Source organism: Rissa tridactyla, chromosome 3 (genome assembly GCF_028500815.1).
Source record: "Rissa tridactyla isolate bRisTri1 chromosome 3, bRisTri1.patW.cur.20221130, whole genome shotgun sequence".
NCBI lineage: Eukaryota > Metazoa > Chordata > Aves > Charadriiformes > Laridae > Rissa > Rissa tridactyla.
The window spans coordinates 101,299,235-101,310,552 of record NC_071468.1 but is presented as its reverse complement, the minus strand read 5'-3'; the positions used below and the strand labels follow the sequence as shown (position 1 = coordinate 101,310,552).

The following is an 11,318-nucleotide window of genomic DNA, read 5'->3' as shown; positions in this document are numbered from 1 at the left end:
GCGGGAGGGAAACGGCTACAGAGACAACTCGCATTAATACATGTTCCGCTGCAGAAAAACATTTATTTTTTTCCTTTCTTGATGGTAAAAAACAGTTCCAGCCGCATAGCATTTCTTATAAAGGAACTATCAGTGTCAGCAAGAGTTTTAGTGCCCTGAGCGTGCTCAGATTAAAGCTGCCAGTTGGTTTTAGGGCACTGGCTGTTGCATTTACATACTTGGTTGATTTGGTGCTCAAATAACACACGTATTTATGTGTTCAACTGTCTTGCTAGCCTCTCAGTAGTGGTGCTTGATTTAAGTGATCATAATGTACCACTTACGTGCAACTGAGTGTAATATAAAGTGACATAAGTCAACATGAAGTCCTGCATTTCAAGGTCTCAACTGGCACCTGACACCAATCTGATGACTCCTTCCTCAAACAACAAGTTTTCAGCTTTACAGTCCGTGACAAGCATTTGTTTCTCAGGCAAGTCTGCAAAACGCTTTTAGCTGCTACAGTAGACCTTTCATTAAAGGAAATACGGGTGAAGCTACAGTACAAGAGTTTGAACATCTAATGGCAAAACAGAGGTGCATTAGGACCTCTGGTCCCAGCATACTCCAGGTTCAGAGGAAAGCTGAATCCAAACCTGTTATCCCCATCAAACCAGAACCTGCAGGCTGTTCCTGGCATTTCCCAGAACAGATGCACTGCCCACTGTTTGGGCTAAACTCTTCATTTCCCCACAACTCTTGGGAATGCCAGAAAGACAGAACCAGAGAGCCCTTAGGTATATAAGTAGCAGCAAGAAGTTATTGAACAAACTGGTTTTGAGTGTCAATAGTAAGACTTTATTTCACATCATCTCTTAAGTAGTTTAAGACATCCTGTGTTGCCCAGTGTACCCCCTAACTCAGTGAACTATTTCATTTGCTGGTATGCTTCTGTACATTTACCTTGGAAATGTTTGCAGTAAGCTAAAACCAGTCCTGTAGCTAAGGAAAGAGAGATCAAAAACCTTTTCACTATTTTCATTAATATCACTTTGCCACTATCAGTAAACACAAAGACAATGAAATAGAGTTTCTGTCAGTTTAGGCTGCTGCTCAGTGGAAAATTTTCATCACTTTTGGTACATCTTTTTCCTGGAGTGGTGGTTTCCTCTGGCTGCCAGGCTGCAGGAATTTCTTTATTGTGGGGATATTGCTTATTCTTGCTTTAAAACTCTACAAAACAAAACCAAAACCAGCACTGTGCTTAAGAACCACGGTAACTGTCAGAATTTTTGATGTTGTCCATGTTCTAAAAGTAGCATTATGGGTTGATCCTGCAGAAGGATCTATATGCTTCATGCTATTATGCTGTTGTGGCTGTAGCAACAGAAGGCAGGAGTAATTGTTATTATGTGAGACCGGCTAAAAGCAGTTAGGATACTTGATTTTGATTTTGTCTTTCACTTCTTTCCTCACCCTCCCACTCTCCCCTATTTCTCATCCAGTTTAAATCAATTAAAACTGTCCCTTCAATTACCTGCAAGAGAGGAAATTTGGCAAGTATATCAGGCTTGCACTCTTCTGCCATTAAAAGGGTTTCAAGTAACTGCACATCTGCCCTGCTAAACTGGTTACCAACAAGAAAATCTTGTCCGTGGTCTTTCAAAACCTAAAAACAGAGAACCAGAAGCGAATGTGATTTTTATTTTTTTTTTCTCTGTGTGACTTAATATGGTATCTTCAAAGCAAGGTCATACACTGCATGGAGTTATGGGATGGAGTTATGCAGGATGGAGTTTCAGGAAAACAATGTTAATTAAGCTACTACATCCTTGCCATGTACCTTCTCATAGACTGGGAAGTATCTGTTTGTGGCCTTGTCCACAATAGTAGCTAAGTGTTGCTCCTTTTTATCCGCTGGTTGAAGAATATGGGTCATGAGTAACTCATTCAGATCTATTATTGCTTCCACGTACATATCAATTCTGAAAGGAATAGATACAGTTGGTCAAGTCAAACACAGTAGGTCTAGAGAGCACGATAGCTGCTGCCGTAGCTTGGAGCAGCTCCCCCCGGAGTCCGGTAGCTTCGGCCGGGGGAAGGGGAGGAGCGAAGTGCAAAGTGCCTAAACAAAAACTAAAAGACTGTACCCTTTTTTCACTAGGGGTGATACTTCTCTGTATTAAGTTTTTTTGAACCTGAGTACAAAATTGGCATGCGTGTCACCCAAACTTGTCTTAAAAATCCAATCAGACGTGGTAAGTTAAACAGTAGGCTTATACATTTCTAAGAAATATTTTGAAATGTGTTTACCTGTGCTAATTAACTTGAAGCATTTAAAAATACTTCAGGTCAAACCATGTGCCCTAAGAGCCCTGTCTTTTAATAACCAGTTATTAATTCTAATTCCTGGTTATTAGAGAGAGAAGTTTCTTGTCTCCATCAATGACATTTCCCTGAATTTGATGCGGTGACAGCAGGATAAAATAAAAAGCAGCAAGACAGTTTGGCCTCTGCGCTCCTGACTTCTTTCTCCTGATAACTGTATTGACCTTTGATCTTTATGGACTCCCTTGCACCATCCTGCCTATCTGATCTAGCTGGTTATTGCTGTTGTAGACATCATCCACTGGCATGGTCAGCACGTGCTGCTGCGTGAAAAGCTGCTGCGTCACCCTGAATCTAACTCTGAGCTGGGATATTCTTGTGTTGCACAGGGAGGTAGTATCAACTGTAGCCTAACAAACAAAGGAGGTACTGTTACAGTACAGGGCTCTCTCCTTCAGGTCCTTCCCGTAGAGGTTGTACTTTGCTGCTATGTAGCTGAGGATGGCTCTGGTCTGCACCATCTTCATCCCATCGATCTCCACCATTGGCACTTGCTGAAACAGCAGGGATCCATCTAGGGAAAAGGGGACAAGACAAGGAGACGTTCAGTCTCTGAATGAGAACCACTAGTGGGTGTTTGGCAAAGTAACCACCCGTACTATTTTTGAATGTGTGGCAGTCTTCCTCACTCTCATAATGTGGTGTGGAAAAAAGCTTACCATGAAGCCAAGAACCATTTCTTAGTGACATGTTAATAATGTAATATTATAGCAATCAGCTTCTTGAAGTTTATTCAAATCTAAAGAAGCATTCAAATGCAGAACTTTTAGCAGTCATACACTGAAAAAGACAAGTCCTGCGCTGCATGGCCCTAATTCAGGTATTTTCATGGAGGTTAATACAGATGAGAAGGACTGAAGGATCTGACCCATAATGAGCTAGTTTCTCTCGTGCTTTCATAAGTATTGTGGAAATCTGGACTATTTAAGGGCTTGTCAACATAAAATGTGAATATAAATGCATATAATATTATCTCTGTGACTACTGTATTCATTTGTGCTTGTGTCTCAAAATACTTTCTGAAAGCTGGCAGGTGTCAGGGGATCAAGTCATTGTTCCTGAAGGAGAACAGGACTACAGATGCCAACCCTAGCTCAGACTTCTTTGAGATGCCAAGTGAACTGGAAGAGCACAGACATGCAATTTGGTTTGGAGGAAATGTGAATATCATGTCTGCAGAGAAGGAAGCTAAAGATAGCAAGGTGAGTAGTTGCCTTGGGAAACAGGAATGCCTTAGAGGTACAAGTTAAACTCAGAAATCTGGACCTCTGGTTTCATATGGGTATAAAACAACTTTGTAGGCAACCTAAAATGCTAATGAATTTCAAGATGATCTGATGATAAAACACCATATTGTGGTAGGACAGGAAGCAACGGGCACAAACTGAAACACAGGGGAGTCAATCATCTGAACTTAAGGAAAGGCTTTTTACTGTGAGTGACTGAACACTGGCATGGGTTACCCAGAGAGGCTGCGGAGTCTCCATCCATGCAGATACTCAAAACCCAACTGGACACCATCCTGGCTAAGTGGCTCTAGGTGGCCTTGCTTTAGGAAAGGGGTCGGAGCAGATAACCTTAGAGGTCCCTTCTGACCTCAGCCCTTCTGTGATTCAGTGAAGACTGAAGCAACAGGGTGGATGATACCATCTAACACGCTGCAGTGTGCATCCGTGATACCTCATGTACAATCCAGTCTAGATTTTCTTTTAAGAGACATAAGACTTCTCAGGTGTTCTAAGACAAACTATTCTTATTCTTGTCATCATCGTCTGCATCATCATCTTCTAATTATTAAAAAGTGAAGGAAGCTTACCCTTCTGTAACTTTATCAGATCATCCTTTGTTTCCAGAAAACATTCTTCAAACTGCAAGAAATACAGAAGAAAAGTTGTGTTGTTATTGTGTGTTTTAGCTTCTGCTTTGCATGAGACAGTGAGGGCACAAGGAGCTGTGTTTTGGGAAATTATATTTTTAAAAAATAAATCGGTTTTGGAAGTGTATCTTTAAAACTTGTTTTGCCTCTGTCACATCCCTGTTCCCTCTCACATGTGATTCGTATTTTTGTGCAGGTAAGATTTTGGCTAAAGCTGAGGTGACTGAAGGCACAAAACCCGGTCTGCTGAGCAAACGATGACCATTGCCGCTTCTGTTGTCAGTGCTGGCAAGAGATGGCACAGATGGAGGAGAGGACAGGTAAATACACACTGCAGCTGCAGAACTGTGTTATAGGTCCTTTGCCACAGGCTGGCAAAAGGAGGGATGAAGAGAAGAGATCATGTGCCCCGTGCAGCTTTCTGGCACAAAGCCCAGCACCATGACAAAGTCTTGTTTGTCATGACAGCTATTAAAACACATAAATCTCCATGGTCCCTCTCTGGTTTAGTATCAGAAACCATTAGAGGTGAAAACAATTACTCTGTGTTTTATAATATACAGTACTTTCAGGGGTAAGCTACATTGTAGTAGGCATAATAATTTTTTGCTTTTTTTGGACATTGGGATTTAACTGAAGTTTTAGAATTGAAAGTGTTCTACCGTTGTGATCAGAAGATAAGAAGCCAGGTTTTGCTGCTGTGGTTTTAAATTATTTATTTCACTAGTGACAGGGGAGAGGCATTTATGCTGCTACCAGTAGGCTTGGATGCTTGGAAGTGAAACGTTAACTTGCCCCCCTGCTTGGGGTCAGCCAGTGGTCATTGTTGACTTGATCAGCAATGCACTAAATGCAGAACTTGAAACTGCTGGCCAGTCACATTTTTTATAAGGAACAGTAAAAATACATATTTGTCACATGCTCGCAGTATAAAAAACAGAGGCAAACCTCAACGCCAGCTGCTGCTAGTAGCCACCGTATTGATTCCATTCGGCCTCGTCCATTGAAGTAGTGCAGCTTGGGTTTCCCAGACATGTTTCTACACGCCTGATCGCCTACTATCTGGAATAAAGAAGTAAGTTTTGCAAAATAAAGATTCAGAATGCTCGTTTTGAGTCTCTGACTGGTTCTCAAACACTATTCAAAGTTGTCTTGTTTGAAACCTACGATTTATGGTCCAAGACTCTTATCAAATTAGCAGAGGAGGTAAAAGACTACGTTGAGAGACTGCATTGTATCATTTTGCTTTAAGATGTCTTTTATATGTGCAGTAGTTAATCAGAATTCAGTACTGAGAGCAACTGGCCCATGTCAGAGAACAAGCAAATCAAAACCCGTTTGCATCCCAAAGCGTTCTGCTCTGACCAAAAAGCAGGGTGTGCAAGATACACTGCTCTGTCTATTTTGGCACTATCTCGGGGTACTGTTTACTGTTTAATCAGATACACAATATAAAACTCAGCAACTGCTGTGCTTTCTCCAGGAACCCTTATGTAACTCCATTATAAAGTGACAGGAATGTGACTCCCATTGTAAACATTCAATCTCATTTACAACGCTCCCTGCTCTTCTCATTTCTTTAGGCAAACACCTGGACATGGAATTAATTTATTTTTTCTCTCATAACATTAGATTTGCCTTTATTACAGACAGAGCCAAAGTGCAATACCTGCTCTGTTCAATTCCAACTCTTTGCTGAAATTTAAAGCGACAGTGGTTCCTAGGCAGACTGTCATCCTCCCCATGCAGAACCGGTGCGTACACATCAGCAGCAAACACGGAGGCAGTGCCTAGTTTATACTTGCTTCACAAGTATTAACATCATGTCAACAGTAAAGCTACAGCATTAAAAGCAGCAACATACAAATGGATACAAGAAACACGTATTTCCCTTGTTGTAAGTAACGTCATCTTCTCTACAATAGGAAGAAGGGGGTGAGAGGAAGCACTCCACACTTCTGAGATCTAAATTTCTTTTTCTTAAATCTGTACACCTAGAAAGCAGCTGGTTAATAATTTAACATTTAATGCACATAACCATGTTAGTAAAAGAAAGTACATAGAAGTATTTAATCCATAAAACCCATTCACTGACTTGGTTTCAAGTACACTAATTCCCTATGCATGTAGAAAATCCCAACAGCTTACCTTGTACACAGTGTAACTCACGCTTGTGCACAGTATGACTCACGCTAAGCTCTCAGTAGCTTTGCCTTGAGATTATATAGGTCTGCAGCCCCTCCTACAAAGAGAACTGCAAACAGTTCTCAGCCGATGGGAAGCTCCTATTTCTTAAATGAACAAAATCACTGAGGTCTGTTTAGTCACTTCTCACCTACAGAGAATAAATTCCTGACTAATGCTGACTATGTACAAATGTAAGATTCATGAGAGTTCATGGTCATTGGGAACATCTGTGCCAGCAGAAAATTGTATGCTTCCCATTTTCATTGTTTGGCAACCTGCTAGTTAAAAATGATTGGAATGGCTGAAAAGCTCCTAAGATTTTATAAAAAATACTGTGACAGCAACCAAAAATTTATTTTAATATTTTATGGTTTTTTACTTTTAACCGATTGCTGCTTTACACAAGTCACATCAACTAATTCAGCTTGAATCCTTCCTAGGCTTCCTTTCCTTCCTTAGTGATGGGGGATACTCCTTCAGGACATTTTTCTGCTGAATTTAATTCCTGGACATAGGAGGTTTTTTTCTTTTTCTGTTAAAAATGTTTCCCTGAATTTGATCTGATGAAAATGCAGGCCAAAGACAACTGTAGGAAACAGTAAATGAAAAGCAGCATCAGAAGACAAACTGCCCTCTGCAGTCCTGACTGCTTTCCTCTGATAACTCTGTTGACTTCAGAGTCAATACAGCATAAACTCCCGTGAACCATCCTGCCTGTCCAATCTAGCTGGTTAATACCGTTGTAGACATCACCTGCGGGCAAGGTCAACGTGCGATATAAAATTCTGCTGAATCACCCTGAACGTAACTGTGAGCTGGGATATTCTTCTTGTATTACACAGGGAGATTGTATGAATTGTAGCCTGTCAAACAAAAAAATGAGTTGTTACAGTATAGGGGTCTGTCTCCTTCAGGTCCTTCCTGTAGACGTACTTTGCTGCTAGGTAGCTGAAAATGATCCTCATCTCATCAGTCTCCACCACTGGTGCTCCACATCTGGAGTACTGTGTCCAGTTCTGGGCTCCCCAGTCCAAGAAAGACAAGGAACTACTGGAAAGAGTCCAGCAGGGAGTTGGACTAGATGATCTCCAGAGGTCCGTTCCAACCCCTACCATTCTGTGATTCTGTGCCTGTTAGACCAATATGTTCCATGCTTGCTTTATTTTATTCCAAGCTTAATTATTTATTTAGAGCTAGAACCACAGAAGGACAAAGCATCAAAACAGTCAGCACTGCAACATCTAGGAGGTGTCTAGTCCCCAAATGGAATACTCCATACCCTATACTGCAGGCTTCACAGAAGGGGACTCCTCACTGACAGCCTGTCCTATAGCCTCCGCCTTCTGATTCAGGCTCTTTTCTTTCTTATTTCACTCTCCCCTTCTTACATTTGGGGAAGTTCTTCTCTCCAGCCTCTGAAAACCTGCAGTGGGGCTCGGTCACTTAAGCAGGGATGTCCATGCTGCTGTGCATGTTCCAGGGTGTCCGGTAGCCTCCAGCTGCTGCTCCGGAGAGCCCGGCCCTTCAGCATGTGCCATGGAATGATGGCCAGCCCTGCAGAGGTGTCATGGAGAGCCCCAAGCTTCTGTGCTAAGTGCAGCAGAAGCCTACTCTTGGTATTGCTGTAGAAGCACAAGCTGCCCACATTTTGTTTTCTGTTAACATCCAGATCAAAATAATTTTTTTCGTATTTTATAATGAAACAGAACTCTGAATAGGAATGTTTTATTTGTTTACTTGAGCAGTGACTGCTTTCCCCTCTAGGCTTCTGGGCGTAATGAGGTTTGCTGTTAGCGCAGGGTTTTTTTAAGAGTAAAAGATCAAACTACACTGCTGGAAACAGTGTTTCCTGCGTTGTTGGACAGACGTGACTTATGACCCAGAATCTAGGATAATGTGGGAGATCGAAACTTTCCCTGCATAGACACATGCACCGAGGTGCGCCTGGTAGTGATTCACAAATCCAAACTCACTCTTAGGTAGCTTGGCTGGATTAATCATTTGTAGGCCTGGCCATGGTAACTGTAGGAGATATCCCCAGTCCAGCGATTACTCCCACAAGGACTTGACATCCACCGTGTCAGAGGACTGCAAGGTACAAAAACACGAGTTCAAGCATGAAAGTTAATCACAGTGGGAAACTCATCTCACCTAACTTTATAAACACCTACATCTACTTTAGCTGTCTAGTCTCCACTAAATAGGTCTAAATTCAGGAGGAATCCCTCACCATGCACTTGAGCTACATCTGATACCCAAACAACTCGAAAGGATGGTGTCTCAGCCGAGGCAGTTAAAAGTTTAGATGAAGCCAACCCCTTCAGCCTTCCCTTAGGGATGGTGGAAAGGAGTAGAATTCTTCAGAGGGTGATTTATCCTAACACTGATATTTCTTACCCTATCAGAGATATCCATCAACATTTCAGGCAAGTCTTCTTCAACACAGTTACTAGCCTAAATAAAAGTGAAAAATACGATACAGTCTGTCTTCTGACTTAACAGGACTTTTGGAAATGTCACTTCACTGAGCTGGTAAAGTATTTTGGAAAATGCTATAGAATTGTCATTCGTATCTTGCATGCCTGAAGGCATCTGATCTCTTAAGAATGTCTAGGTTCAGATTGACCATCCAGGAGTTAAAACTAGAGGAAATATCAAAGACACTGTAATAACTTAGGAGTGAATATTCACCCCAGCTGCTGCTGTTCCCCCACCACCACCACAGCTTGTTTCCATTTACCATCTTCCTTTAAAACTTCAAAATTTTTCCTACAAAAAAATCAGAATTTTAGGTTGTTTTTTTTTCAGACAAGATATTGACTTGAAAAAGCATTGGAAAATGTTTTGTGTCATCAGGCTTTGCGAACTTTCCTCTCCGTATAAAACATATCAGAATTATGTTAATTTGGGTTGGAGCCGTGTTCAAAATTATGAGCCAATAATTAAAATGTACTTGCAAGGGAGGTAGGTGCGCACACAAACTGTTGTGCCTTATTGCATTAGCAGGGGGAATAGGGACTGCAGAGAAGGGAGCCTCATCTGTGGCTAATGAGACCTTCTGGGATATGCCCAGCGCTGCCTTGCTGCAGAAATAAAGTGCAGCTCCGTTTTTTTTCATATTATTTAAAACAGAGGTTCTGTTTGTTGTTGTTTTTCCAAACTGGCACTGCCTGCGTTCAGCACACTCAAAAAGTACAGCTCATGCATTATGTCCCATGAAACATTTCTCCACGCTGAATTACACCCTCTGAACCTGTCAGGTTCATCTTATAAACCCAAGAATATGTTTTAAAAGATAGCCTTGCAGAGGGCAGAGAGAAATTAAAAGAAAGAAAATGTCCTTTTCTCCAGGGATCCTCACGCTGGCTTAACTCTTGGTTTCAGGTATGTGAAGGGTATTAGGTGTTTTCCCAAACATTTTGAAGAGCAAGTGGGTTACCTAAAATCCAGCAGGTGTTCTCAGTGCAGCAGACTGTTCTCAGTCTTTTGGGTGGCACATTCTTCATGGCTCACACTGGACCAAAGTCACTTTCCAAGAAACCTTAAATAGTTTTTTAGGACAGCAATAATAAGCATGATTTACTAAATGATCGGTGAAGTTACCTGCACAAGAAGAGATTGATAATAAGGGAAATTTAGGAAACTTTATTGCACCTTTAATGCACCTGAGATGTCCTAGACATGAAACCTGTGCTGTTCTGCAACCCCACTCCTCCCTTCCCCACCGCCACTCTGTGAATTGCCTCCACCATTGCAGACAGGCCTTGCTGGGAGGAGCTGTGACCACCTTGGTGTCACTGGTCCCACCATGTTGCCACAAGGGTGGGTGGTGCCCCACAGTGCCACCAAAGCAGCAGCAGCTCTAGGCTGCCTGCATTTCACTCCGTGCAAAGTGGCAGCTCAAGGCTCGGGTTTTGCCCTCTGGAGTTTTCCGAAGATCACATCAAACATGAGGCAGTGCCAGGGCACGGGCGCTGGAAGACGCCATCTGTGCTACTGAATTGATGGTGGCTCAGGGGTTATTGGTCTGTGCCCACTGCTCTCACCCAGATGGCTCCCAGCCACAGTCAGTCCACGCCAGGGCCCAGCCACAACAGGATGTTTGGTTGTGGTTACACAGCTTTGGGTAATAGGGGAGTTTAATAGTGCGTGTATGGCCTCAGAGCCAGGGAATGGAGCCTGCCACTTCTTGTTTTACTAGGACAAAGATGTAGCTGGCCCTTGGTGTCCAGAACCGGGGCTAGGAAGCAGCTGAGAGTTCCCTAAAATGGTAGATGAATGCGCAGAAAGAAGCATAAACAAATATTGAGCTTGAGTGATCATCTGTTTGAGGATTTGACACTGCCCTCCTCATCCTTTGAAGAAGTTCGTCACTTGAAGAAGTACACAGACTCCAGTGCATGGGGAACAATGAACTAAGGTGCCTGGAAGAATCACATTTAAAAGGTAGAGGAAGAAAATAATGGGACATTATAAAAGCTGGTTCCTAGGCAAGACCTGGGAAGTGTGAGAAACCAAGGAGATTTGGCTTTGGTAACAACAGATTAAACCAATATTAAATTACAAGTTTCACTCACACAATACTACAAAAAGACTGCAATATAAGTACTTGCTCACCAAAACTGCTCTTGAAACAAGTCTACTTCTTGGACGGTTAGTGATTCAGTGAGTATTCTCTTCCTTCTCTTGCATAGCTCTTATTCTGAAGCCTATTTTCATCCAGAATATAACTTCTTCAACAAGTTACATTCTGACAATACTAACACCACACTGGTCTTTTTCCAAATGAATGAATTCCCTACCCTACAAATAGTTCTTGCTTCCATATGCCTTCGTTTTCATGTTTTGCCAAGCATTTAATATCAATAAAGACAAATCTGCTGTCACA

General features: G+C 42.1%; 1 protein-coding gene across 1 annotated transcript; it reads right to left on the bottom strand.

The window, feature by feature from the left end:
* Positions 1 to 48: 48 nt before the first annotated feature.
* Positions 49 to 6,549, bottom strand: LOC128906576 (glutathione S-transferase-like). The gene is made up of 7 exons (XM_054193983.1): positions 6,392 to 6,549; positions 5,192 to 5,305; positions 4,184 to 4,235; positions 2,749 to 2,881; positions 1,823 to 1,964; positions 1,517 to 1,648; positions 49 to 1,212 (listed from the first exon to the last, which is right to left on the bottom strand). The coding sequence occupies exons 2-7, from the start codon at positions 5,276 to 5,278 to the stop codon at positions 1,093 to 1,095; spliced, it is 666 nt and encodes a 221-aa protein (XP_054049958.1). The 5' UTR covers positions 5,279 to 5,305; positions 6,392 to 6,549; the 3' UTR covers positions 49 to 1,092.
* Positions 6,550 to 11,318: the final 4,769 nt, after the last annotated feature.

Excerpts from the sequence above, each read along its gene's own strand:
- LOC128906576 (XM_054193983.1), bottom strand. The coding sequence starts at position 5,278 with ATGTCTGGGAAACCCAAGCTGCACTACTTCAATGGACGAGGCCGAATG. Across the intron at positions 1,649-1,822 it reads ACTTCCCAGTCTATGAGAAG|GTTTTGAAAGACCACGGACA; the intron begins GTACATGGCAAG and ends CTCTGTTTTTAG. Across the intron at positions 1,213-1,516 it reads CCAAATTTCCTCTCTTGCAG|AGTTTTAAAGCAAGAATAAG; the intron begins GTAATTGAAGGG and ends TTTGTTTTGTAG.